General features: G+C 53.9%; 2 protein-coding genes and 1 long non-coding RNA gene across 27 annotated transcripts; 1 reads left to right on the plus strand and 2 right to left on the minus strand.

Moving 5' to 3' along the window:
- Positions 1 to 253: 253 nt before the first annotated feature.
- LOC147347041 (uncharacterized) lies at positions 254 to 2086 on the plus strand. Its single transcript, XR_015152099.1, has 2 exons — positions 254 to 384; positions 812 to 2086. It is a non-coding gene; the product is annotated as an uncharacterized LOC147347041 (long non-coding RNA).
- A 994-nt stretch (positions 2087 to 3080) lies between these two features.
- LOC147347042 (complement C4) lies at positions 3081 to 17918 on the minus strand. Of its 4 annotated transcripts, none has more exons than XM_086369209.1 (41): positions 17593 to 17918; positions 17312 to 17510; positions 16923 to 17121; positions 16663 to 16733; positions 16491 to 16579; positions 16204 to 16286; positions 15927 to 16023; positions 15682 to 15787; positions 15440 to 15572; positions 14670 to 14785; positions 14383 to 14559; positions 14074 to 14256; positions 13767 to 13952; positions 13443 to 13601; positions 13058 to 13184; positions 12810 to 12884; positions 12126 to 12323; positions 11923 to 12034; positions 11761 to 11831; positions 11353 to 11492; positions 11032 to 11241; positions 10742 to 10793; positions 10554 to 10643; positions 10197 to 10406; positions 9944 to 10019; positions 9628 to 9784; positions 9414 to 9527; positions 9157 to 9328; positions 8712 to 8944; positions 8470 to 8637; positions 8050 to 8109; positions 6747 to 6840; positions 6483 to 6669; positions 6256 to 6346; positions 6041 to 6115; positions 4577 to 4679; positions 4351 to 4440; positions 4170 to 4268; positions 3904 to 3987; positions 3488 to 3620; positions 3081 to 3346 (listed from the first exon to the last, which is right to left on the minus strand). In XM_086369209.1, the coding sequence occupies exons 1-41, from the start codon at positions 17901 to 17903 to the stop codon at positions 3205 to 3207; spliced, it is 5472 nt and encodes a 1823-aa protein (XP_086225335.1). In that variant the 5' UTR covers positions 17904 to 17918; the 3' UTR covers positions 3081 to 3204. The 4 variants fall into 4 exon arrangements, with proteins under 4 accessions (XP_086225335.1, XP_086225332.1, XP_086225333.1 ...); XM_086369206.1 differs by having other exon boundaries at positions 17637 to 17743; XM_086369207.1 differs by lacking the exon at positions 14670 to 14785 and having other exon boundaries at positions 17637 to 17743.
- A 627-nt stretch (positions 17919 to 18545) lies between these two features.
- Positions 18546 to 27522, minus strand: WHR1 (winged helix repair factor 1). Of its 22 annotated transcripts, none has more exons than XR_015152088.1 (8): positions 27355 to 27522; positions 27064 to 27200; positions 21167 to 21262; positions 20727 to 20866; positions 20062 to 20560; positions 19439 to 19532; positions 19180 to 19327; positions 18546 to 18984 (listed from the first exon to the last, which is right to left on the minus strand). XR_015152088.1 is itself a non-coding variant. In XM_086369258.1 (7 exons), the coding sequence occupies exons 1-7, from the start codon at positions 27452 to 27454 to the stop codon at positions 18896 to 18898; spliced, it is 804 nt and encodes a 267-aa protein (XP_086225384.1). In that variant the 5' UTR covers positions 27455 to 27522; the 3' UTR covers positions 18546 to 18895. The 22 variants fall into 22 exon arrangements, 14 of the variants coding, with proteins under 14 accessions (XP_086225384.1, XP_086225388.1, XP_086225390.1 ...); XR_015152087.1 differs by having other exon boundaries at positions 19439 to 19536; XR_015152089.1 differs by having other exon boundaries at positions 19131 to 19327; positions 19439 to 19536.
- Between the last annotated feature and the right edge of the window lie 16 nt (positions 27523 to 27538).

Genomic DNA, 27538 nt, shown 5'->3' on the forward strand with positions numbered 1-27538 from the left:
CCATGAGCCCTCTCCCACCTCCACCCCATCCCACCCCCACCACCACCTTGGACCAGCTTCCTGCCACGGGTTTGTCTCAGAGAGACGAATGACAACCCACGCCTAATATGCCCTCCCAGATGGCCTTTGAAGCACAAAATGAGACGAGAATGATCTGTGTGTTTTTCTTTTAACTTACAGATAGGGGAACCACATGTCCCGGTTTGCATGTGTTATCCCAGTTTATACCTATAGTCCAAGTGTCATCAGTAATATTGCCTCTTTTTATTCTCAAAACTTGAAGATGAAGAATTAAATGTTTCCCCAGTTTGGAGCTCTTACCCTCTACCTGACGATCTTTGGTTGCAATGAAGAGAGACCCACTTGAGCTAGTTTGAGCCAAAAGTAAGAATTGTTCTACAAATAGAGGGATATCTCACAGAATCCAAGAGCAGGCAAGTAGAAGGGAACTTCTGGCCTTGGAAAGCCAGGAATTGTGAACTAAAGAGCCCTAGAGACACAGCTGCTTCCTCACTCTTCGTTCCTCCTCTTTCGTTTGTTTATTAATCTTGGCTGCACTGGGCCTGTATTGCCATGCCTGCGCTTTCTCTAATTGCGGCGAGCAGAGGGTACTCTCTAGTTGTGATACCCAGGCTTCTCATTGCAGTGGCTTCTCTTGTTGTGAAGTCCAGGCTCTAGGCATGTGGGCTTCAGTAGTTGAGGCTCGTGAGCTCTAGAACTCGGGCTCAGTCGTGGGGGCCCACAGGCCTGGTTGCTTCACGGCATGTGATCTTCCCAGACCAGGGATCCAACCCGTTTTTTTCATTGGCAGGTGGATTCTTAACCACTGGACAACCAGGGAAGTCCCCTCCCTCCTCTCTGTCTGCAGTCAAGCTGCTTGTGCTCCCAGGTGCAGGCGGCACAGAACTGCTTTCAAGGTTAGACTCCACAGAATACGGGTCTAGCCCCAGGACAAAAAGGCTGTAATGGCGTGATCAAACATGCCCCCATGGATTCCAAAGTCCTCAGGAAGGAACTTGATAGCCACAGCTGGGATCAGGGGCCCAGCCCTCTTCAGGGAGCTGTTGCCATGAGGGGTGGGGTCCCAGTGGACTAAGTAGGGCTATCAGGGGCCACTGTTGCAGGTGAGGGGGCAGTTGAAGGACTTACAGGAGAGGTCATGCTAAAGATGGGTGGCAGGACTCGGTGGGAGGCTGGGGCACCGAGGAGGTGGGGTGAGAGCTTAGAGCTGAACTGAGCCTACACATCCCCCAATATCCCACCCTTTCTCTGCCAGCTGACCTCAGAGCTTTAATCAGAGCAAGACTCTGCCACCAGAGAGCCTGGGTCAAGATCCCAGCTGTGGTGCCAACTAGCCTAAAGAGTTCACTGCTGGGACCTGATGGGAGAGGTTCAGCTCAGCCTGGACCCAGGCCCAGGACTGGAAGGGAGAAAACATGGGATTTCTGGGATTGGGCAGCAACAGCCAGCTCCTTCTTCTTAGTTGACCTCAGGCCTTAGATCGGGTCTTGCCACAACTATAGCTGAAAATTTGACTCTCGTGCGTGGCTTTATGCCACCACCATGCTGACCGGATTTCAGGAGACATCTGATGGGCAATGACCAGGCCATGTAGACAATAGCCCTAAGAAGCCTCTGAAACACTGAGGAAGGTCAGAACGCTTTTGTAAAAAAATATTAACTTATTTGGTTACGCATGATCTTAGTTGCAGCATTGGGAATCTTAGATCTGCAGTTGCAGCATGCAGGATTTTTTTTTTTTTTTCAGTTGAGGCTCTTATTTGTGGCATGTAGGAATTAGTTCCCTGACCAGGGATCAAACTGGACCCCTTGCACTAGTAGCGCAAAGTCATAGTCACTGGGCCACCAGGGAATTCCCAGGTCAGAACTACTCAGAGTTTCATGGAATGGGAGGGGACTCTGTTCGAATGGAGAGTGACCTGGACTGCTGACCTGCTTGTGAACACCGCTTCATAATGGACACCGTGTACCTTGCCAACTCCGTCTCTTCCATACCACCTCCAAATCCTAATTCCAAACAAGATAAATGATATGCAATGCCCCCAGAAGTGCTGTCCTGCCTCCAGCCTTGGGGCCTTTTATGTTCTTTCTTCTGCCTCAAATACCCTCATCTACTCCTACTCCCTTTGCTTGACTTTTCAGCCTGCCGAGTCCAACTTACAGGTCACCTCCTCCAGGAAGCCTCCCCGGCCCACTTCTCACATGCACCCAGACTGGTCAGAGGCCCCACAGAACCCTGCAGCTCCCTGACCTCACACCATTCACAGAAGATGGGGATCTGGAGCAGGGCATGGAGTGAGAGGTCCACAATTCCTGTTGAATGATTGAATGGCAGGCTGCTGAATTAGCTCAGTTTCCCTCAAAAATGACCTCAGCACATTCCTCTAGATGAATTTCTAGGTTGGCCCTGAAGACCCAAGAGGTGCTGCCATAATGGGGGAGAGCTAGGCAGGCAGGTGGGGAGGGCTGACCCTGGGGAACAGCAGTTCCCTCAGAGTATTAAGAAACACCAAAGTCGGCCTTTCGGTCTGTTTGAAATCAGTATCTGGATGAAGGTATCATGAGACCTAATGATTGCACATTTCTGGGAAAGTTACGTAATACTGATAAAGGGATCCAGTGTCAAACAGGCTTTCAACAGAGCAGGTCTCGGTTAGAAGCAAGACCCTAGAAGTGCCGCGTGCATGACCACAGTGGGGGACACGTGGCTGGGGAGCTCTTCACGAAGCAGAAGGGCTGAGGTGCCTGGTGTGCAGCCCCCAGCCTGAGGCCCCGGTGACAGGTTGCCAGGCACAGGAGTGCCCTGCGGGCAGAGTAAAAGGGAGGTTTTAGTGCGGACATGGGATCCTCAGAGCGCAGGGTCAGCTGCCCACCATGGTCACTATGTGGCACCAAGCTCCCAAGGGGTCGCCTGAGGGAGGAGGGGATTCAGGCAGAGCTGGACACGGCAAGGGTCACCCAGGCTCTGAGAGCCTTAGATGATGCCAACCCTGGCCTGGGCCCCTGAGAACCTGGAGCAGGTGGTAGGGACGTTGGTCTCAGTCCTGGAGATACACACAGCCAAAGGCTTTTATTGAGTCCCTGGTTTTGCCTAGGGCTCTGTTCAGGGTACCCGGCACAGCAGGAGTCCAGGCACCATCTTTCGCAGCTCTGGCTCGTCCTGGGGAAGCTGGGAGAGCACCCTCACACCTGGCAGCCCTGTGTGCCATACTCCTGGAGGAAGCTGTTGAGCTGGGCACAGGGTGTCCGATGGCGAGTGCTCTGGCACATGCGCTCAGAGGGCATCTCCTCAATCCAGCTGTTCGAGTCCAGCAAGTACTGGGGGCTGCAGGCAAAGGGGCAGTGAGCAGGGGTCAGCGGAGGGTCAGAGGCAGACCTTGAGGCACCTGGCTTCTGAGGGTACAGGGGACCATTTCCCTTGAGAGGCGTGGGCAGAGAAGAAGACTGAGGGGTCCCGAGAACTCACTCTCCCTTGAGGTCGTAAGTGGCCCCATCCAGACCCATGATCAGATATTCTTTCCCAGGTTCCAACTGAAGGCGGCAAGAGGCTCGGACCAGGAAGTTTCTGGTCTGATCAGCGGTGGCCCTGGCATCCTTGGCTGAGGGGTGAAGGTCCACAGAGTCATTCGAGGGGAAGAGGAGGGGTGGGACAGCAGGGGGCCGGGGGGCTTTGCGCTGAGCCTCCATTTGACCCTCACCACTCCCAGTGGGCAGGTGGGACTACATTCCTGTCTGTGGACAAGCCCAGGGCTTCTAAAAGGCTGAGGGGCTTTGAGCTCGGACTGGCTGCAGTTTCACTCCTCCAGGCACCAAGGCCCCAAAGCCAGACCTCAGCTCCCCAGTATGCCCCCCGGCCCTGCCCACTTATCGTCCCCCTCTTACTGAAATGCAGGACTTGGGTGATACGGGTCTCAAAGAGGCGGAAAGCAGCCCTGCTGTCTTCTCGGAGAACCTTAACCTGGAAGCCTGTGGGGGGTTAGGAGAAGGGAGGGAAGGTTAGTTATCCCGAGGCTAAGAGGATGGGAGGTCAGTGCAGAGTGACAAGGCTGCCCATGGGCCTGAGAGGAGCAGGCCAAATCTAAGAGACCTTGAGGGGGGGTCAGGGCCAGGGCCAGGGCCAGGGCCAGGGCCCGGGCGGGAAGACTGACCGTAGTCCACTCGGGGAGAGTAGCAGGCGAATTTCATCCGGTAACCCTCCAAGTCCTGCTGCCCACGCTCCAGGGCCCGGCGCTGTCGAGGGCACTTCCCTGAAGTCAGGGGCCCAGGTGAGACCGTGTAGGCCCCAGCCACGCCGCCTTCCCACCCCTGATCCCCGGCCCAGTGTCTCACCCTCAGCACACTGGCAGACATCCGCAGAGCACAACGTGGACAAGAGTTTGCTCTTACGTGGTGCCCCATAAAACACAGAACACTTGTGCTCTAGAGAAAAGCAGAGAGGGGCGTTCATTAGGGCACTCGCCTCTCCTTGCCTCCCCAGTCCCATGGACCCACAGGACTCCCTTACCACCCTCACTGCCACCTATCCCCACCCTCCCGAGAGTCCCCGACGTCTCACCAGGGTTGTAGTAGTCATACAGGATGGCACTGGCCGGCTGTACCAGCCCCACGGGCACCTCCTGCACAGCTCCAAAGCCCACGCACTCCCGGGAGGTGGGGACCTGCCATGGCGGGTGATGGGTGGAGGGAAGTCAGGGACCCACCTCTGGGCCCTGCAGACCACTATGATGGATTTGCTTGCCTGTTTGGTTCCGGTCGATCTTATCTTCCGTGTCCTTCACCATTTGTTACCTTCCAGCCTCGGGATTTCTAAAAACTGCTCCCCAAGGTCTCTGCTGACTTCACTGCCCACATGGTGACCTCACCCATCTCCGGGGCCCTGAGCGGCTTCACAGAGGCTCACTTCATGGACACATCTTCACAAACCTCTCCCTACCCTCAGGGCTAGCTTCCAGACCACCCCTGATTCTGACCTGGTCGTTTCTGACCTTCCTGCTAGTCCCTCACAGAGGCACAGGCCCCAGCGCAGGCCCTTCCCCTTCTCTGTGCTCTCCTGGGGCAGTCTCACCGCTCCCCAAACTGCAGGCGCGTGGCTCCTGAACCAAATGTTCAGCCTGATTCTTGTATTGGGATTTTTACAAGATGTATTAAACTCTCCCAATTCCCACTGCCTGCCCTCCAAACCCACTCACCCCCTCCATAGCTTCACTGATACAACTAAGGCCTCACTTGTCTCCTAGGTACCACCAAGTGCTAGCCCTCTGCCGTCCTCTCTGACCCGCCACTCGTGTAGGCCCTGATCCCTCTCCTCATGGCCACGCTGCTCCAGTCCAGCCTGGTATCGCACACGAGTTTCCTTCCTAAGCTGCACGGTGAGCTCCCTGACTTGACATCTTCCTCATTTTCTTCAACCAGACTCCTCTGCCTGGCTTCTCTAGCCAACAGGGTCCGTCCCCTCTGCACACAGTGGGCAGGGAGGGCCTCCCCGACCCACAGACACATGGCGAATGGTATCACAGTATTAACACGCCTTTTTCACATTTCTCTCCAAAGGTTACAATAAATATTCAAAAAAATTTTGGAAGGCCATCAGAGAGTTGATAACTGTGTGTTAGTCAAATTTGGCCATGGGAAAGAAAAACAACAACTCTTCTGGGTCCACCATCATTATAAAAACAAAAACAAAACACACTTGAATATCAAAACGGGAAATTCAACAACAAAAAGCCGTCCCTCACGACGAATAAATTCAAATTTAAGAAAGGCGCTCTCTCAAGCCCTCCCCGGCTGACTGGCACTGGGCCCAAAGCCACCGAAGGGGCTCAGCCCCGCCTCCCTGCAGGCAGCGGGGAACCTCCCTGGCCAAGCCTCTGACCCCCTCCTGTCCTGCCTTCCTGCTCACTCCACAAGGTCTCTCCCAGAGCAGTAGCTGCTGATACACCTGCCTCCTGGAAATCCTCCTAACACGAGCTCAGGAAACCCAGTGCCAGCTGTGTGCCCCTCTGTCACCCTCCTTGCTCACCGAGTCGAAGTACAGCAGGACGTGGGGACCCTCGGTCTCAAAGTGGCTCATGTAACGGTCGGAGAGGGAGGTCAGCTGTGGGGAACGGGAGCCGGGAGTCATAAGGAGAAAGGCCCCGGCCGCCTGCACGTGACAGGGCTCAGCAGCTGGGGCTGCTGCGGGGATGGGGCAGGGCTCCTGGGGCACAGGCGGCCCCTCTGGGTGGCTGGTCACACCTTCTCCAGGTCAGCCCGCAGGGCGTGGAATCCACTCAGGAGGGTGATGTCCGCAATGGCCATGCCTGACAGCCCCACCTTGCCAGTCCGCCTGTGGAGACATGTGCCTGTTGTCTGGGTTGCCCCCCACCTGGTGCCAGGCTGCAGACACCCAGCCCCAACCTCGGCCCTGCCTCCCTCTCCCAGCCCGGCAGCACCCACACGCCCAGGGCCACCCCAGGGCTCACCAGATGCACACAGTGTACTGCACCCTGGATTCTCGCTCCTCAGCTGCCTTGGGGGCCTCCCTCCTCCGGCGGTTCCTCCGACCGTCAAATAGCTGCAGGGGTGTCACGGGCCGGGAGTGGGCCTCGGGGTCATCCCCGGCCAGCAAGTCCTCATACTCGTAGTCCTCGTAGTCCTCCTCCGCCTCCACTGCGAGGGGACAGCACTGTGGCTCAGCCCTGGCACCACCCCCTCAGAGACCCACAGCCTGTGACCCCAACACTCACTCGTGTACTCGACGTGGCCCATGACCGTCACTTCAATCTGAAGATCCTGGCAGGTCGTGTTCGTCATGTCCATGACGTTGTAGCTGCGAAGGACCTGGTTCATCAGGGGGTGGGAAGAGGACATGCGGACACTTAGGGCCACAGACCTCTCTGCAGAGCCACATGGAAGGGCTCTGGACCCCTTAGCTCCTGGGCTAAGAGCTTTGAGGCCTTCTGCCCTTTCCCATCCTGCCCCTGGACCTGTCCAGAAATACAAATGGACTCAGGTGTTGGGTGAGTAGGGGGTGCAGGGTCCTGGCACGGGGGCAAGCATTGTACAGAAGCACCAGAGAGGCTTTAATGGAAAGTTCAGGAAATGCGCCTGGCCTAGGCTTGAAAGAGGAAAATGAGTTTGTCATGTGGGACGAGAAGATCCTGAAGGTCATTCAAAGCTAGATGTGTGTACCTAGGAGGATCTTTCCAGCTGGGGAGGTGGGCGGGGCTGAGGCGAAGACAGAGGCGGAGTTACTGGGTAGATGGCCGGTGCTTTGGAGAAAGCTGAGGCGGAGTTACTGGGGAGGTGGGCGGTGCTAGCGAGAAAGCTGAGGCGGAGTTACTGGGGAGGTGGGCTGGTCTGGAGAGAAAGCGGAGAAGGAGTTACCGGGGAGGTCGGTGGGAATCTGGGGAAAGAACAGGAGGAGTTACTGGGGAGGTGGGCTTGGCTGGAGTGAAAGCAGAAGCCGAGTTACTGGGGAGGTGGGCTGGTCTGGAGAGAAAGCGGAGAAGGAGTTACCGGGGAGGTCGGTGGGAATCTGGGAGAAAGCAGAGGAGGAGTTACTGGGGAGGTGGGCTGGGCTGGAGTGAAAGCAGAGGCGGAGTTACTAGGGAGGTGGGCGTGTCTGGGACGAAGACAGAGAAGTCTCCCGGGTCATAAGGCAAGCCTTAGCATGGTAGGGGCCGCTAAGATGGCCCCCGGAGTGGCAGCTGTGCTTCTGCAGGGATGGACTCTGTCAGCCAGACAAGAGACACAGAGGAAGAGAAGGTTTGGGGCTCAACCACGTCAAAGATGCTCAGAGCTCAGGGGAGACACTTGGCTTGAGGGGCCAAGTGTTTGAGCATCAGCACTGAGGGCTGAAGGGGACCACAGGTGCCCAGAAAGAGTGCAGAGCAGAGTGAGGGGCACCTGCCCAGGACAGAGCACAGGCAACCACAACCCAGGGGCCTCTTCCTCCTTCCCAGACCATGAGCTCTGCCCGCAGGTCTCCCACTCAACACCCCGGCTTCACCCTGATGGGCCTGCCTGCCCAGTGCCACCAGCTCTCACCTTCAAGGTTCCTTTGCTGTTTCCTCTCACCTCCACGTTAATCTTGCTTCCCAGGGAAAACTTTCACAAGCACAAAAGGGAAAGAGATGTCAGAAGGGCACACTGTTGCTTCAACTTACCTCCTCCACCAAAATAACTCCACCTCCTCTCCCCACCTCTCTTCTCAACACTTTCTACCTTCACCCACATTCTTTCTCCACCATCTCCTAAACCCTCTGTGACTCTCATGTTTTTCAGATCAGATCAATGAATCTCAGAGGTTGTGTGACTTGCTACAGCTCACAGAGCCAGTAAGTCTTCCCACAGTTATCAGAAAGAGGGGCCATAGGGATTCAGCAGGGGTGAGGAAGAGGGGATGGCTTCTGGCCTGGCCGAGGGAGGCCCAGGTGTCCCGGTCACCCAGGTGAGGGCACGGTTCACCTGCAGCTCCTCCTCCAGCCTGTGGACTTGGTGGTTGGTCAGCTGCAACACGTGGGACTTGAGCCCACTGCGGCCCAAGGAGCTCAGGGTCACGTTGAGCCCCTTCTCCTCGGCGGTGTAGGATGCAATCCAGTACGCAGACAGGGCGTCCAGAGCCACAACAGTGTCCTGGGGAAAGCGGGCCGGGACTCAGGTACTCGGGCTCAGGACCAGCCACCCTAGAATCCCAGGACAGCCCCTACCTGGGTGCTGCGGAATCCCCCTTGGAAGCTGCCCTGGCGGGTCAGCCAGGATGCAGCCTGGTCGGCCAACTCAGCCTTGCCCTCCCATAGCAGCAGGTGTAGCAGGCCGTAGGCCGTGGTTTCAATCGACATGGCTGGAGCCTGGGGAATGGGGTCTGCTGGGCTACGTGGAGCCGGAGTGGGTGACAGGACGTTGCTTGGAGAAGTGGTGACTGAGCCCCAGTACAGCTTATCTGGAGTGAAAGGAGACCCACAGGTGAACAGGGGAGGATCTTAGTCATCTGACCCTTTGACACTCCCCCTTTATCTCTCCTAATTTCCCAGTAACCCCTGCTTATGCTCTGATTCCCTGCAAGGGCCTCCATTCATTCCGTTTCTCCCTTTGGACATGCTCAGGGGTCTCAAGCTCTCCCAAGCCTCAGGACCACTGCCAGGACCCCCTCACCACCGATGTCCTTGGCCATGGCCATGAGGTTGTTGTGGGCAACTCTCCGCAGGTCCTCGGGGGCCTCGGTCAGCGACAGGGCGTAGGCCGTGATGGCGGAGGCGTGGGAGCCCAGGAGCCCAGAGGTTGCTTTCGCCCCCAAGAAGGTGTTTGCTCTTGAGATGGAATTTTCCTGGAAGAAATTGGAGGGAAGGTCTGTGCACTGGGCTCCTGAGGGGAAAGCGGATCAGCGAAGGGCAGACACATAGCTGCCTTACCACTCTCCTCAACTGCTCAGAATTCTTGTCTGGGAGGACCGCCAGCCCGTGGTGAAGGGCGATGACCACGAAGGCGGTGAGCGCCACAGTCTCATCGCTTCCCACTAAGCCTCCCTGGTTGAAGTGGGCAGAAAAGGAGGCACCAACCATGAGTGGGGAGGGGCAGGGCTACTCTTCCCTCCTATGCCGTTGGCCCAACCTCCCAGCCCCATACCTGCATTTCCCTGTGGATAACAGGACAGGGGTCGTGGAATGGGCCATCATCCCGTTGCTGCGACAGCAGCCACGTGGCTGTCTCCTGCAGCTTTTCAGCAGAGCCGCCCACCTGATCCTGGGCCAAACTCAGTATCTTCAGCACAAAGGCTGTGAGCCTAGAGGAGACGAAGGCATTGCTAGGGATAGCCACTGGTCCCTATAAAGGGGAGGCCCACTCCTGGTGGCTCCTGGCTATTTACCCTCCCATAGTAGCTGGCTCTGCCCCCACCAGCCCTGGCCCCTTCCATACACCCAGGACACTCCCCCAAACTCACCAGGTGCTACTGTCCCGATGTAACCAAGCCCCGTAGGAACCATCTCTTTTTCGAAACTCCTGGATCCGTGTGTAGCCTTGGAGAGTTAAGGCGGCTGAGGTCACACCCACTCCCCTACTGCTGTGGTCAGGCCATGCTCCCCATTTCCACTGGGGACCACATCTCTCTTCCCTGCCCTGACCACCTGGGCTGCCCAGCTTCCATTAATTGCCCTCCCCTGGCCCCCAGTCCTGCTAGTCGCTACACTCAGAACCTTTCTGGATGAGATCCACGGCGCGGTCCTTGGTCTCAGGGGGCAGCATGCTCCACTGCTCTGTCTTGTCCAGGTAGCGGGAAGCAGCCAGTGTTGGAGCCAACAGGGTCATGGTTTGTTCCGCGCAGCCTTGGGGAAGCCTCAGGAGGGATGCCAGGCCTCCTGGTGACAAGGCCCCCTCAGAGCCCAGTGCTTCCAGTGGATCCGAGGCTATGGGGAGGGACACGATGGAGGGTCAGAGAGCAGGTCAGGGGGCCAGGGTGGGAGGGTCATGGAATCTCGGGATCAAACAGAAATTCCCAGGTTTCCCATGAATCCAAGAGAGGCACCCGGGAAGGGACTGGAGGACACGCCCACCTGTGACTCTGACGAAACTCTTGAAATCTCCTTCAGGGATAATATTGGGATCAGAGTTGCCAGGAATTTCCAAGGTCCGGCCTAGGGGATCTGGGAAGATGATGGGAGTCAGCGGTCTGTCCTGCTGCCCACGCCCTCTGTCCCCTCCCACCCCAGGACACTGCTGTCTGTGAGTGGAGGTCACTCACCCAGGGGGTTGAGTTCATAGACCATCTCCTCCCTGTGAAGGGCCCCTTCTCTCTGTGGAGGGGAAAAAGAGCTGTGAGAGATCACACAGGCTACAGCTTGCCCCTCCCAGCGCACACTTCTCAGGACTTGCAGTTGGAACTTCAGGGACACAGTGGGGCCAGGATTGTGGAAAGTGCAATGGACCAAAGCATTGGGTTTGGGGGTGGCCTCAGCCCTGTTGCAGGGAGAGGGCCAGAGCAGGGGATGAATCTGGGAGCTGGGGACCTAGATTCAGGGGTGTGCCATTCACCTCGACTTGTAGAATCTTAGATATTGCGTCCCCCACAGGGAAATCAAAGGATCCTCGAGCCACCACCTTCAGGGACACGGCAGCAGCTGCGATGGGCACCACAGAGAAGCCAACGGGCCGGGCAGAGCCCGCGGGCACCTGCACCTGCTGGGCGGGCCCTCCACCCCCGGCCAGGCACAGCCCCTCCACTGGGGACACGTGGACGCTCACCTGGGGGCAGGAAGACGGGGAGGGCCAGAGTCCCAGCCCAGTTAGGCTCCCCACCCTCACCTGCCCCAGTCCCCCGCCACCACCGTGCGCACAGCCGCCAAGGGGCCTCACAGTCAGATCGCTATCCAGGTAGTTGTAGAGGACAGGCCGCAGCTCGAGCTGCTCAAAGCGGCGGACAGAGACCGGCAGGCGGAGGTGCATGTGGAATTCACGGAACACTCGGAGTCGGGCCGGGGTGGCCACACACAAGCCTGATGGATCAAGGGCACATATGAGAAGCCTGGGGGGATCACACCCAGGGGACCCCAGCAGTGAGGGGCAACGCCCGCCCCTGGTCCCCCCACTTCCAACCCATCCCCTGCCTGCCGCTGCTCTCTGGCTTCAGGCCCCATGCTCGGCATGCAGACATCTCCAGGTCTCTGCCCCTCCTTCCTGTACCAAGAGCTAAGGACCAAGCAGGGAGCCTCGACCAGGGAGCCTGGAAAAGGGAGGCCCAGGGCCCAGGCCGGGTGACGGCACCTGTGGTTTTGGACAGGCTCATGCCGTGGATCTCCCACGTGGTCAGAGAGTCCGGGAGCAGCAGTCGCAATCTGCAGTGGGAAAGGTGAGAAGCTGGGTCCCACGCTGGGCAGGACCCCGACACTGCCCAGAGACAAGGCCAGGCCCCACGCGCGCCCTCACTGGGAGAAGCGGTCCACTTCTTCCACTTTCCAAAGCCAGTTCTCGGGGAAGAAGCTGCGCACGGGGATGTCATCCTCTTCGATCAGGTCCTCCTCCTGCAGGAGCTCCATGGCTGCGGGGGCACACCGTGGAGGGCGGTGAGGAGGGGGCCGTCCTGACCCTCCAGGGGCCCCGGCCAGTGCCCCGGACACCCAGCCCCTCACCTCGGGCCAGGCCCACCTGGCCCCTGGTCCGGGCCTTCTTGCGCAGGCTCTCGGCAAACTGGCAGCAGGACAGGAAGGGCTTGCGGCAGGCCGGCTGCTGCACCCGGGCCGCCCGCTGCTCACAGGTGCGGGCCATGGGGAGCCGCGTCAGCCCGTCCTGGCAGCAGCGCTTGGCGACGGGGGAAGTGTACTGGCCCACTGCAGGACCAGGTGAGGGTGAGCCTGAGGCACGCCTCATCCCCGGCCCGACCTCTAGATGCACCAGGACTCACCCCGAGAGACCAGGAACTTGAGGGTGGTCAAAGCAGAGCACCTCCCCGCCTCCCTTTCACCTCAGAACTGTGGTGTCTGGATTACTAGCCCGGACGCCATGCACGGGCTCAATCGGGAGCAGAGGACCCAACAGGCAGACCTGCATCCCGAGCCTCGGGCCCAAGTGGAAAACTGCATATGCCTTAGTTGCTCAGGTGTGTCCAACTCTGAGACCCATAGACTGTAGCCCACCAGGCTCCTCTGTCCATGGAATTCTCCAGGCAAGAATAATGGAGCCGGTAGCTATTCCCTTCTTCAGGGGATCTTTCCAACCCAGGGATCAAACCTGGGTCTCGTGCATTGCAGGCAGATTGTTTACCATCTGAGCCACCAGGGAAGCCCTAGAGAATTACATGGGCACCCTCAACTCACGCTTCTCATGAATCGCCTTTTGGAAGTTCACATTTCTCTTTTTCCTAGACTTTGACTCCTTGGGACAGCTCAGACCTGGTAGAGAGCAGGACTGCAGTCAGCAGGAGGGTGCAGGGCCTCCCCCTCCCCTCTGAGTCTCCCCTCCCTGCCCAGCCCTTCCCACCCCTCCTCTTCCTGTCTTTCCCCTTCAGGCCCCTCCTTCCTCCTTATCCTCCCACCACCCACTCCCCTTCCTCCTCTGTCCTCACTCTTTCTGATTTCAGTCCGATGGTCTCCATCAGAAAAGGCCAGACCAGCTGCTTTGAACACTTGAGGGGCAGTGTCTCCACCACCGGGACCACAGCCAAGATCATAGCTGTTCATAGCTTCGAAGACCTGGCCAGAAAAGGCAGAGATGCTGCAGAGACAAGAGTGGCTGTGGCCACGATCGCATACTCAGCTGCAGGTGAGAGGGCAGGGTCCACACAAGTACGAGAGAGACACAGAGAGCGGAAACAGAGGCCACCAGGGCCAAGGCTCGAGGGAGGAGTGGCAGCAGTCCAGCTGAGTGAGTTCTAGTGGCTGGCATGGGGTCGGGCAGCAGGAAGATGAGCCTCGGAGGGAAGGGAGGATCAGAGAGAGGACCTGACCAACCTTGACCATGTCGAGGGGTTTGTGGGACTTGCCACCCACAGCATACAGAGCCGTGTCCACAGCTCCCAGGGCCACCAGGGCTCGAGACTCTGTTTTCAGGTTGAGTTTCACAGTGTCCCCAGGACGATACGCCTTGGAACTGTCCACGTTCAGCTCCAGCTGGCAGAGGTGGCAGGTGGGGGGCAGTCGGGGTGGGGAGAACTCGTTCAGTCTTGTGCATCCTCAGTGCACCCCAAACTAAATCACCCCGTTTGCAGTCATGCAGTCTTCTCTCTTAATCCTCCCAGCACACACACACACCCCATCTCTTCCGATGCCAGTTACCTTCCCCTCACAGCCTCCAGCCTGGACGTCCACTCGCAGGGAGTTGGCCACCGGGACGCCCCCGTGATAGTAGAAGGCCACGAGGTGGAAGGAGGGCACCAGGTGATGGTCCACAAACACGGAGATGGAGGTCAGGTGGCTCCTGGGCTCTCGATGTACAGACACGATCTGGCCCCGGGACACGATCTGGAGGACAGCAGGGTGCTCCTCACTGCCCATCCCATGCCCTGAGGCTGCCACCCACCCTGAGGGCTCCTTCCTCTTGAGACCCTCCCACCCTGTCCCCCCTGTGGCCCCTCATGCGCACCATGTAGTAGAAGTACGAGAAGCTCCCACTGATGCCCACGGCTTGCAGGTTTAGCTTAAGGGTCTCTCCGACTTTAAGAGGTCGCGGATTCTGCCACTCAATGGACAGAAACCCAGAGCTTCTGGACAGGGGCGCTTTCACAGTGAGACTGCCTACTGCAGGGTAGGGGGAGCCTGCAGACACCTGGAGAGAGGGCAGGGGTCACAGGGTCAATGGAAAGGGCACAGGCACCCAGCTTCTCCCTCTCTACCCACCAGCCTGGGAACCTTCTCTCCTAGCCCCCTCATTCCCATGAGGGTGGGGTCCTACCGAGAGCTGCACTTCTGAGATGGTCCGAGGAACACCAATGGAGACAATGACTTGGCCGCTCCCATCTGTGTTCTGTTCAAAGTCCTGGTTTTTAGAAGTCGATCCAGAAAACAACTTGGCAGACACTTTGACGGGAATGCTAGAGGCTGGGGAGCCTGACATGTCACGGACCAGGGCCTAGGTAGATGAGGGAGGGGCAGAGGGAAGAGTGCAGTCAGTGAGACGCGGCCCCGTCCTGCCCACCACCTCCGGCGCCCACTGCTCATCCTCCCCCTTCCAGAAGAAACCTGCAGCAGGAAGGGGACCCCAGGTATAAGCTGCTGCTTGGTTTTGCTTAGATCCAGGGAGAAGGGAGATGACATGAAACGCCAGGACGTGAGCTCTGCCTCCTCCATCTCTCCTCCTGCAAGATACAGGATGGAGAGAGGTGGACACAGAAACCTGGGAAGAGAGGAAAAGGAGGGCTGGGGGCGGGGAAGGGGTGCTCTAGTTTTTCCCTCCACCAAGGCTGAACTCTTCAGGGCACAAACTGCCTTCTGTTCATCTCTATGTTTCTTGAGGCCACCACAGGACGTAGCACACCGATGGTGTATAACACAGCTCTGCTGATAGATGTATGGATGGTGGATAGATGGATGGAAGCAGGAGATGGGTGGCTGGAAGGCTGGATGGATGGATGCATGGATGCATGGAGGGATGGAGGGATATGCGATGGACGGAGGGAGAGATGGATGGATAGGTGGATGGATAGATGGATGGGTGATTAGATGGATGGTTGGGTGGAATGATGCAGTGATGGGTGGATTGATTCAGGGATGCATGGATGGATGGAGGGATGGCTGGGTGGCTGGGTAAAAAATAATACATTGAGATGGTGGAAGGACCCCTTCCGAAGAAAAAGCCCAGAAATGGAGCTGTAGAGATACAGCCTCTGGGTCTTTCCTGGCTTTGTGTCCCAGCTGAGATGAAGCAGGGTGGTGTTGGTGCTAGAGAACAGAGGGTCAGCTCGGAGGTCAGAGGTGAGGGTCCAGGGTTATAATCAGGGGAAGCTACTCACCTGGAGACTCAATAACAGCTGCTGCAACATACAGGCGCAGCCCTGGGAGGTCATCAGTGCTAATATTAAGCTTCTCCAGCACACCCTGAAACTCAGCCTTTTGCAGGGAAATTTGGCACTGGCCATCCACCAGCTGGGGCAAAGAAGACAGGACAGAGAATGAGACTTGAGTCTCCCACCTCACCTCCTCATGCCGCCTCACTCTCCTCACCCACCTCACGCACCTCAACCCTCCTTCCTACCTTGGTCTGACTCTCCAGGCCCCGCAGGAAAGTCTTTTCACCGTCCTCACCCAGGAGCCCAAAGCGCACGTATGCCACCCCCTGCACTGGCTTCCCGTAGATGTACCTGCCACCAAGGAGAGATTCGGATAAGGGGCTGAGGGCTGGGGCAAGGGAGGGAAGTGGGGTTCCACAGCACATTCACGCTGCATGGGGCATCCTGGGATCAGGCCCAGTGTGAGGGACCATGTGCGAGGGGGAGTTACCTGGCCTGGATGATCACTTGGATGTCACTAAGAAAGCCAGGTGTTGTCAGGATGTAGGGGTTTTCAGGAATGATCTTCACCTCAAAGTTGGGGAGAACTGACCCAAGGCAAAGGGAGGGCAGATCAGACTCTCGTGAAAGGACCATTAAAATATTATCCTCTCCTTGGGGTTGTGGCAGCCACACCTCCCTTCCCTGGCCCTGCACCCCCCACCTCTGCTCCACCCCGTCCTCCTTGCAGAAAAGAGGCACTTGTCCTTGCCATCTCCAGCTCTCACCGTATTTCTTCACCTCAAACTGGGTGCTGCTATTGGAATCCAGGCTGTCTGAGAATCGGGCTGAAATTTTCCATGTTCCTGGCCTGAGGACAGACAAGGGAGAGACTCAGCCCACTCGTGCAAGAGGCCCACTGACAGCCAGTGACCCAGCTCCCTAGGAAGAGATTATGGGGTGATCCAGGGGCTGAGGGAGCTCAGAACTGGACCATGTGCTGTAGTTGGCTAGCTCAGGGAAGTGGGAATTAGAGAATTGTCGGTGGGAGCAGTCCCTGGGAGGAAATGCTCACTCTGAGATGTCTGGAATCAAAAAGCTGTCCTGGAAGATGGAGAAGGGAGCAAACACTTCCCTTTTCTGCACGCGGAAGCCTTGAGAGTTCTGCAATGGGAGTGAAGCAGTCACAGCCACAGGCCAGTTCAGCAGCCCTGGCCCCTTAGGAAGCTCAGAGGTCGGGGGCTCACCTCCACCGTGACCGTGAGGATGTCAGTGGCCGGGCGCATCTTCTGATCCAGAGCAAAGACTCGGTAGCGAACTGGAAATGGAGGATGAGGAGGTGAGCAGGAGCCATGGGAGGGTGGGCCCTGGACCCCAGACCCCCTCCCAGAAAGCGAAGGGAAGGAGAACAAATGTTTGCAAAGCAGCCTTCCTGTGAGGGGCTTCAGGTTATCTCATTCAAGTGGCTGGGAAGGCATGAAAGGTGGAGGCCCTGGCGCCAACTCACCCCGCTGGCCAGGGTTATAAACGGGCTGGTCCGTCTGCAGAAAGAGGTGCCCCCGGCGAGAGGAGAACAACAGGTTGACACCCTGCATGTCTGTCTGTTTGGACAGAGAGTCCCTTAGCCATGAGGACTGCACCATCAGCTGCACCTCGGGGACTCTGCGGAGATGGAGGAAACAGATCCTGGCCTGTGCCTGGGGGATCTGGAAGAGAGAGAGAGGGAGTGGGTGAGAGACAGAGCAGAAGGGGAAAGACAGACTGACACACAGAGGAACACAGGGCTGGGAGGGGAGGAAGGGAGCAGGGGGATGAGAAGACAAAGATGTTTCCAAGAAGACAGAGGAGAACAGGAGGTGGGGCGCTGGGTGGCACCGGGAGGGAGTAGGCCTTTACCGGGACGTTGAGGAGTATGAAGTCTCTGTCTGAGCTGAGGCTGAAATCCACCTTCGGGGAGCAGAGCTCATTAACATGGGATGGGTTCCTCAGGAACACGGATCCTCTCACCACCTGTCCTGAAGGAGCATCCTGGAGTTTCACGGCCACAGACAGGGGGACCCCTATGCGAACCACAGAAGGAGAAAACAGGAGCAACCTGGGAAGAACAGGTGCGAGTCAACAGCCAGCCTCCAGCCCTCCCCCCGAATCAGGACCCTCTGAGCCCACTCTCCCCTCGCCAGCCTTGGCCCTGTTCAAGCTCTCCGCATCCTGCCTCCAGGACCTGGGCTTCTGCAGAGACAAGGCGAAGAAGCAAGATGCCCAGATCAGCCCCCAGAGGAGCCTCATGGCTGGAGGACCTGAGGGGTTCAGACCCGCCTGCTCCTTTCTGGTTAACCCAGGGCTTGGAGCAGAGTTTTGACTCAGAGCCTTGCTCCTCCCCTGGCCCAGATAAGCCGGGAAACCACGTGACAAGCAAGAACTGCAACTGGCCCCAGGCCCAGAACTGGGAGGGGGCACCCCAGACACCTGGGTCTCTTGAGGGAATCATGGACTCAACTGAGTCCTTCCCTGTTAACCCTCTCATCCCAATGCCCTGGGCACCAGCACTGCTGCCTGGGTCTGTGTGCCTGTGCATATAGCGTGCACACACACACATCTGCCCAGCAGGGCCCCACGTGGCTCAGCAAATGGTTCAGACACATGGCTCCTTTCTTGGTCCCACAAAACAAGATACTAAGGAACCTGTCTCTTACTATGTGTTCATGCATGCTTGGTTGCTTCAGTTGTGTCCAACTCTTTGATGCCAGGGACTATAGCCCACCAGGCTCCTCTGTCCATGGGATTTCCCCAGCGAGAGTACTGGAGTGGGTTGCCATTTCCTCCTGCAGGGGATCTTCCTGACCCAGTCTCCGGAACCGGCAGGCGGATTCTTTACCACTGAGCCACCTGGGAAACCTCTTATACTAACTCCCACAAAAACTGAACTACGCTAGCTTTTTGCAGGCTCTGACAAAAATTCTGTCATTTAGGAAATCAGACACATTCTCACCGTCCCACAGGGGAACTGACCTCAGTGTCCCTTGTTCCTCTCTGATCAACAAGGTAAAGCCCTGGCCCCACTTTGGCTTTACCTCTGCCCCTAAACGAGATGCCCGAACTCACATGTCTCATGAAACAAAAGACATCCACAAAACATCAGAAGTACTTTATTTGCCAGTTTCAGCCCAACATATAGGAAGAAAAACTCTGTCCAACTTTGACAGCTTACCCAGTGACCCCTCCTTCCCACCCCAGACAGAATAGTGGCAGCACCTTGCTGCATGAAAGACAGCAGCCATGGCCTTGGCAAGGTTTCTGGCTCCACTTTCGTGAAAGGGCAGAGAAGCACAGCCCAAACCCCTCCACTGGGACGCAGCCCAGGTCAACAGCGGCAGTCACATCTGACCCTCGGCACAGCAGCAAGTCCAGCACTCATCCTGGCTCCTGAGCCTTCCCAAGGTGACCCTGCCTGAGCCAGGGCGGGCAGCCCTCCTGGGCCCCTCAATCCCCACCCTGGGGAGGTGTGCAATGATGAACAGAGTCCTCAGGTCTCTGGCAGGCGGAGGAGGGTTCCAGAAGTGGTGGAGACACTGTGCAAGAGAAAGACAAGGCTGGAGCTGGGTTCCTGAGTTCCAGAGAACTCAGAACTTGGCTGGATATGTTCCCAGGTTCCAGAAGACAGGAGAGGGGCTGGGCTTTGCTAATGAGGGAAGCACAAGGAGGGAGGAAATCCAACCTGAGGTCATTGCTCTGTCATCTTCCAGAGGCTGGGGCGCAAGACTCACCAGTCCACCAGCTGGGCCCCAATGAGGTCATGTACGTGGTAGGCGAGGCCGAGTCGCACCGAGGCAGGTGCCCGCCGGCCCAGGAGCTCTGAAAGGAGTAGCTCCCGGTACTTGGCCTTCCGGACCATGCTGAGGACAGCCTGCCGTCCTGGGGGAGAGGTGGCATGGGAGAGGGGAAAGATGAATAAGGCCTGGAGGCCTGAGGAGGCACCAAAGAGTGTTCTTGAGGGGCTGCGGGCCTGGGCTGCAGAGAGTGTACCTTTAACAAAATATTTGATGAACCTCCCAGCTCCAGGCACTGCGAGCCACCAACTTCCAGCATCTCGGACAGTGAGCACCCCAGCTTTGACCAGCTGCCTAAGAGAGTGGAGATGAAGTGTTGACTCTGAGAGCTCTCTCTCCTCCCCGCCCACTAACGTTGGACACTAAGTCTCCAGAGGCCTGGGCACCTAGGCCAAGGGACTGGACAACAGGAGTCCAGCCTGGGGCAGTTCTCTGCTCAGACCGTGCTGCTCAGTGCCCCATGATCTTGCCTGCCATTCTCCCACCTGACCGCCTTCCGTCCACTCTCTCTTTTCCTGTTACCTGGTGGCTCAGACGGTAAAGAATCTACCTGCAATGCAGGAGACTCAGGTTCAGTCCTTGGGTAGGGAAGATCCCCTGGAGAAGGGAATGGCTTATTCTTGCCTGGAAAATTCCATTGATAGAGGAGCCTGGCAAGCTACAGTCCACGGGGTTGCAGAGAGCCAGACATGACTGTTATTATTGCATGTTCACTAAAACTGCTCCTCCTCTCTGAAGCCCCCTTGACCACTCTCAGTCCCACTACCAGGGGAGACACAGAGGCCTTTCTCCGGAGCTCCTGCTGTTACCTACACATACCTCACCACTGTTTGTTCTTTAGTTGCTAGGCCATGTCCAACTCCATGGCGACCTCACAGACTGCTGCCGGCCAGGCTCCTCTGTCCATGGGATTCTCCAGGCAAGAATACTAGAGTGGGTTGCCATTTCCTTCTCCAGCAGATCTTCCCAACCCAGGGACTGAACCCGCGTCTCCTGCATTGGCAGGCAATTCTTTACCACTGAGCCACCAGGGAAGCCCCATACCTCACCATAGCTCTTCCCAAATCTTACTGAAGTTTATCTAATGCGTTCAGGTATATCATGGATTACAAAGTAGGGATCCCGAGTCAGACCCACCCTCCTGAAACGATACTTTGCTTTAGCCTTTGCCTAGCTGTTTTTCTTTTGAATGTGAATGCTGATTCCCACCGGGCATTTATGGCTCCTGCCAGGCCTCTACATTTGATTAGCCACCCATATCTCCTGAATTTTAGTCCAGGGCTGTTTCCAAGGCCTCAGATAAGACAGGCCTCTCCTCCTGGGGAAGAAGCACAAACTTAGGTCATTTTATTTAAAAAAAAAAAAAAAAAAAGAATCTGCCTTTTTAACAGGTTCCTCAAAAGAAAGAGAACAAGGCTGGATGGGACTGGAGGGAGGAGGGGAGGGGCCGGATGCCTGATTTTTTTGGTTCCCCCAGGTCTCACGTGATCTCTGGGTCCCTGAAGCCAAAGGTCTGTGTCATTTGGTCTTGCTGGAAGCTAAGGTCACCACAGGCTGGAAGCACGGAAGCCAGAAACTTCTGTACTGCGGCAGCATATGGGCGGCCATCACAAGCTTTGAGGACCTGGAACCAGAGATGAGAGACGTGGTCTGGCCCCACCTAACCCTCCACCGACCTCTGTCCCCAGGATCACATTTCTCTTCCTATGTTTTGCCTGCTGCTCAGGGCCTTCTACATCTCATACTTCTCCTCCTCTTCTTCCTCTCCCTCATATTAATATTTTATCAGAGCCCTGTGCCCTGTCTGTGAGATGTGAGGTGGGGGCGGGGGGGGGGGGGTTGTCTCTTTTCTTTTTATTCCCACTCCCTAGTTTTCCTGCACCCCCTACCCTGGCCCCCATGACCCACACACAGTCACACTCACTCTGGTCCTGTAGTCCTCGGTGAACATGATTCCTTGGGCGTCCAAGTCGAAGCCTAGCTGGACAATCCTGATCTCCCCCTGCTCTTGCAGTGCCTTCTGCCTCCATAGACATGAGAATGAAACGGATATCAGGGGAAGATGCTCTGCTATACCCTGGACACACTGAGCAGGGACATTCTGTGTCCAAGTATTGGGGAGTTCTTCTTTAAGTAAAGGAAAAACTATGGGGAGAGAATTAGGTGGATCGCCAAACAGTCTTTTTCAATTAGTCTTTCACCCAGCCACCTCAGGAGTTATCTGTTAAACAGTCAACACAGGGGCTTCCCTGGTGGTCCAGTGGCTAAGAGTCCATGCTCCCAGTGCAAGAGACCCCGGTTCAATCCCTGATTGGGGACCTAGATCCCACATGCCACAACTAAGAGTTTGCATACAGCAAGTTAAGGACCCCGCATGCTGCAACTAAGACTCAAAATAGCCAAATAAATACTAAATATTTTTAAATGTCTGCTGAATAAAAAAAAAAAAAAAAAACATTAAAAAAATCATGACATATTTTCTAAGACCAATCATAGGCAGACACTTAGATAAAGCAGTGATTAATGGGCTCTCCCCTCAAGGAATTAACAGTTGAGATTTTGGATGGGGAAGGTGGAGAGGAATATGGGATAAAATGTTTCAAACAAATAAAAATAAACCAGAACTTCTGTTTCCAGGAATATAGCAAGACCAACTCACTCACTGAAAATTAGGTAAAATGCTGCATAAAATGTTATTTTAAAAGCTGTTTAAGCATTAAAGCGCTCATAAGATAATAAGGAATTACCAAACTAATATAGGAAAACAAAATTCAAAAGAAACAGACAATAGAAACAAACCTAAAAATATATGTTACAGCAAACTTATCAAAAATAGACTATTTTTTTTAAGTATGCTTGTAATGCTGAAATAAATAAAAGCTAGAATGGAAAATTTCGGCAGGAAATTATAAAAACCGACATAATGGATTTGAAAGACATTCATGTACTAATAGAAATTCCAGAACTCAAAAATAAAGCAGGTGCAGTTAAGAAATCAACGGATGGATTCAGTAGATTCAGTTCAGTTCAGTCGCTTAGTCGTGTCCAACTCTTTGAGACCCCAGGCCTCCATGTCCATCACCAATGAAGCACAAGCTGGAATCAAGATTTCTGGGAGAAATATCAATAACCTCAGATATGCAGATGATACCACCCTTATGGCAGAAAGTGAAGATTGCTAGGAGAAATATCAATAACCTCAGATATGCAGATGATTCTGCCCTTATGGCAGAAAGTGAAGAAGAACTCTTGATGAAAGTGAAAAGAGGAGAGTGAAAAAGTTGGCTTAAAGCTCAACATTCAGAAAACGAAGATCATGGCATCTGGTCCCATCACGTTATGGCAAATAGATGGGGAAACAGTGGCAGACTTTATTTTGGGGGACTCCAAAATCACTGCAGATGGTGACTGCAGCCATGAAATTGAAAGACACATGCTCCTTGGAAGGAAAGTTATGACCAACATAGACAGCATATTAAAAAGCAGAGACATTACTTTGCCAACAAAGGTCCATCTAGTCAAAGCTAAGGTTTTTCCAATAGTCATATATGGATGTGAGTTGGACTATAAAGAAAGCTGAGTGCCAAAGAATTGATACTTTTGAACTGTGGTGTTGAAGAAGACTCTTGAGAGTCCCTTAGACTGCAAGGAGATCCAACCAATAAATCCTAAAGGAAATCAGTCCTGGGTGTTCATTGGAAGGATTGATGTTGAAGCTGAAACTCCAATACTTTAGCCACCTAATGCAAAGAGCTGACTCATTTGAAAAGACCCTGATGCTGGGAAAGACTGAGGGCAGGAGAAGGGGATGACAGGGGATGAGATGGTTGGATGGCATCATCGACTCAATGGACATGAGTTTGAGTAAACTCTGGGAGTCAGCAGATTATGGCACAGCTAAATAAAAAGCTGCTGCTGCTGCTGCTGCTAAGTCACTTCAGTTGTGTCCGACTCTGTGCGACCCCATAGATGGCAGCCCACCAGGCTCCCCCATCCCTGGGATTCTCCAGGCAAGAATACTGGAGTGGGTTGCCATTTCCTTCTCCAAAATAAAAATCTACTAATCTACAAGACAGATTTAAAAAATAATAATAATAACAAGAACATAATAAAGACAATCAAAAAGATTAAAAATGAGGACAAGAGACTAAGAGACAAAGGATTCAAACAGAAGGCCCAATATGTGTTTAATTGGAGTCCCAGAAGAAAAGAAAAGAGATAATAAGGTGTGGGAAGTATCTGAAGAGACAATAACAGCCACAATCACAAAAGTACATTAATCCAACTCACATAAACTCATAGAACAGACAAAATAGCAATCAGTGAGGAAATAAAAGATTTCAGTAATAACTTTAGTTACTAAGAAATTAGTAATTGAATAATACATATTTTTTCAAATATACATACATAGAATATTTCGTAAAACTGACTATATAGCACAAAGCATGTCTCAATAAGCTTCCAAATGACTGAAATCATATTGTGTATGATCTCTGGCCATAATAATATCATTTATGCCAGAAATCATTATCAAGGTAACTAGAAAATGTTTAGGAAGTAGACATACATTTCTAATCAACCCAGTAAGTCAAAGAAAAAAAATCACAAAGGAAATTAGAAGATATTTTGAAATAAATGATAATGGAAATATATACCCAAACTTGACAGATGATTGACCAAGGGCTTCCCTGGTGGCTCAGATGGTAAAGCGCCTGCCTGCAGTGCGGGAGACCCGGGTTCCATCCCTGGGTTAGGAAGATCCCCTGGAGAAGGCAATGGCACCCCACTCCAGTACACTTGCCTGGGAAATCCCATGGACGGAGGAGCCTGGTGGGCTGCAGTCCATGGGGTCACTAAGAGTCAGACACGACTGAGCGACTTCAGTTTCACTTTGACAGATGATATATATAGGGGGAGACTACAGCCTGACATGCATCTATTAGAAAAGAATAGAGGATGAAAATCAATGAAGGAAAAAAAGTAAAATAAGCATAGCAGTAGAGAGGAAACATGAATGAAATGGAAAACATGCATGCAAGAAAGAGCAACAAAGCTAAAAGTTAATTCTTTGAAAGACTACTAAAATTGATAAACCTTAGTGAGACTGACCAAGACAGAAAGGCGGAAACAGGAACCTAGAAAAAGCACAGATAACCAATATAAAGAACAACAAAAAAAAAGGATCATCACTATAGATTCTACAGAAAATAAAGTGAGATTACAAACTTTGTCAATAAATGTGAAATTTTAGATGAAACTGACAAATTCTTAAAACAATACAATTTCTTCCACTAGAATGGACAAAGTGGGATATATTCACAAAATAGAAATCTATGAAAATGAATTTTAAAACATGTGTGTGCCTATGTGTGTGCACACACACGTGTGCGCATTCTCAGTCACTCAGTCATGTCCGACTCTTTGGAACCCCATGGACTGTAGCCCACCAGGCTCCAATGTCCATGGAATTTTCCAGGCAAGAATACTGGAGTAGGTTGCCATTTCCTACTCCAGGAGATCTTCCCAATCCAGGGATCCAACCTGCGTCTCTTGGGTCTCCTGCATTGGCAGGAGATTCCTTACCACTGGGCCACCTGGGAAGCCCCCATGAATCTCAAAAATAATCATCTAATGAAACAAGATGTAAATAAATACATATGGTATGATTTTATTTACATCAAGTTGAAAAGTAGGTAACTAAGCTATGTTGTTTACGATAAACACATAGATGGTATAAAGAAAACGAAGGGAACAATTATCAAACCAGTCAGGTATGTTGCTTCCCAGGGACATAAGGCATTTTGGCTGAATGTGGGCTGTTGGCTATGTTCTGCAGTCTGACTTGGGTGATGGTTAAGTGGGTATTTGCTTTATAAACATTCTTTAAATTATATGTGTTTATATTTTCTTTGTGGCTTCCCTGGTGGCTCAGAGGATAAAGCATCTGCCTGCAATGCCGGAGACCTGGGTTTGATCCCTGGGTTGGGAAGATCCCCTGGAGAAGGAAATGGCAACCCACTCCAGTATTCTTGCCTGGAGAATCCCATGGACAGAGGAGCCTGGTGGGCTACAGTCCACGGGGTCACAAAGAGTCGGACACGACTGAGTTAAATTCATATTTTCTTTTGTGGAATTTTTAAAGTTTTTCTAAAATTTAGGCTAACACCAGGAGGTTAAAAACAACAAATACTTTATAAGGAGTGGTTCTGATTTGCTTCCTTAAGAGACTGGAGCTAGTCTCCATCTTCCTTTTCTTCCCTTTTTTCTTCCTAACAGGTTGCCAATTGCAAAATCCAATTGGCTATTATTTTACTTGACCACATCACAGACCACTGTCTTGAATCATAGGTTTTAACACTGCCAACTACTCCACCCTCTTGAAAATTGCTACTTTCTCAATATAGCTCTTCCTGGGTTCCTCTCATCTCTGTTAATTCTTCTAACAGCTTTTTCACAGACGCCTCCTTCTCCTCCCCCACCCCCACCGTATCAGTGGACCTCAATTTTTTTTTTGGCCATACCTCGAGTTATGCAGGATCTTAGTTGCCGGACCAGGGATTTAACCTGTGCTCCCCACCGCAGCACTGGAAATGTCTTAACCACTGGACTCCCAGGAAGTCCTTGAACTTCAAATTTTAGCACACATTACGAATCACTTGAGGAAGTAGCTTTAAAATATAGATTTCCAGTTCCTCCTCAAGAAAGCTTAATTCATCCTCACTGAGAGATTCCCAGAACCTGTAGTTTTGAATAAGCAGTCCAGGTAATCTAGTGGAACTCAGGACATACTTTGAGAAACACGGCCTTAAATGTTGGTATCTCCTAGCACTGGGGATGTGGCTCTATTATCTGTCACTGCAAACCTGGGGTCCTTAACCTTTGGCCTCAAAGAATCTGTGAAACAACCCCCTTCCTCTCAAATTGTACATACACCATATATACATATATACACATATAGTGGCATATATGCCTTTTTTTCTGGAGAGCCATGGCTTTCATTATCTTCTAAAGTTTATAAAAAGGTTAAAACCCACTCCTCCCTCTTACTACCAATTTCACCCACATCCACAGACTGAACCACTACTCACATCTCGATGGCTTCCAGTGCTGTATCAGTGGCCCAGAATTTTCTCCAAACCCTCATCCAACTGTCTGCTGCACATTTGCCTCCGGATGCTCCACAAACACCTCCAACTCAACTTGTACAAAATAAACACATCATCTGCCCCCAACTATTCAATGTTTTCCTACTCTGTTCACTCCACCAACCACTCAGTCGTCCAGAAAATCCGAGAGCTATCCTGAAGTCCTTCTTTCTCGCTCCACATCCCTCATCCATCCTCTTCCTCCTTACTACACTGCCCTAATTTAGGCCTTCACCAGTTCTCAGCTGCAGTATCTTCCTAATTGATCTCCCCACCTCATGACACTGCCTCCAATCCGTGCAACACACCACTCCCTCTCTTGTTTTAACATTCTCTACCAGCTCATTGCCTTCTTTGTAAAATGGAAACGACGCTGGTGTACAAGGCCTGCCCTAATCTGACGTCTGCCTACATTCCCATCACGAACCACGCCCGGTGACTCAGTTTCCCCAAAAGCTTCGCTCTTCCACCTTCATCATTTGGCATGCTATTCCCTGAGGGTCTGTAGCATTCTCCTCGGCACCGCAGTGCCTGGCACTGAAAGCCCGGCCCAGAAAGACCCAGCGCTTGCTGAATGGCTGAACAGCTGGTGGACTGAGTGAGTTACGGGGAGACCCTCGGAAGTGCCCGCGAGGCACGAAAGCGCATTCCCGTTGGTCGCTCTGACGCTCCTCACCAGCTGCCGGTCAGCCACGGTTCGGTCCGGTACGAGGCTGTACACCTGGCTCCTCAGCGCGATGGGGGGTAGCGCATCCTCAAACAGTACTCGCGGGAACAGCCGCACTATCTCTGCGACTGCCTCTCGCGCAGATCCTGGGCGGAGAGACCGAGTCACTGCGACGTGAACTGAGGCGGGGGAAGCGGGGATACCACACTGGGGCGCTGTTGTCTCAACATACAGGGTTACCAGAGGTGAGGCTGCTGCCAGCTGGGGTCTTTAGCCTCGCCCCGGGGTTGCCATGGTTACCTGACTCGCCCCGCAAAGGATCTGCCTCTACATCCCCCAGTTCCCGCCGCCTCTTCAACCCAAACGTCTCCGGGACCAGGCGATGCCTCTTCCGGCTCATATCCCGGGATCTTTTCGCGGCGGGGAAGAAGTAGAAAGCTGTTGAGGAAAGAGACCACGAAAATAGTCTTCCGGCACAGGGCAG

This window comes from Bos grunniens, chromosome 23, assembly GCF_055505025.1.
Source record: "Bos grunniens cultivar Pamir isolate PY7600 chromosome 23, Bosgru_T2T1.0, whole genome shotgun sequence".
Lineage (NCBI taxonomy): Eukaryota > Metazoa > Chordata > Mammalia > Artiodactyla > Bovidae > Bos > Bos grunniens.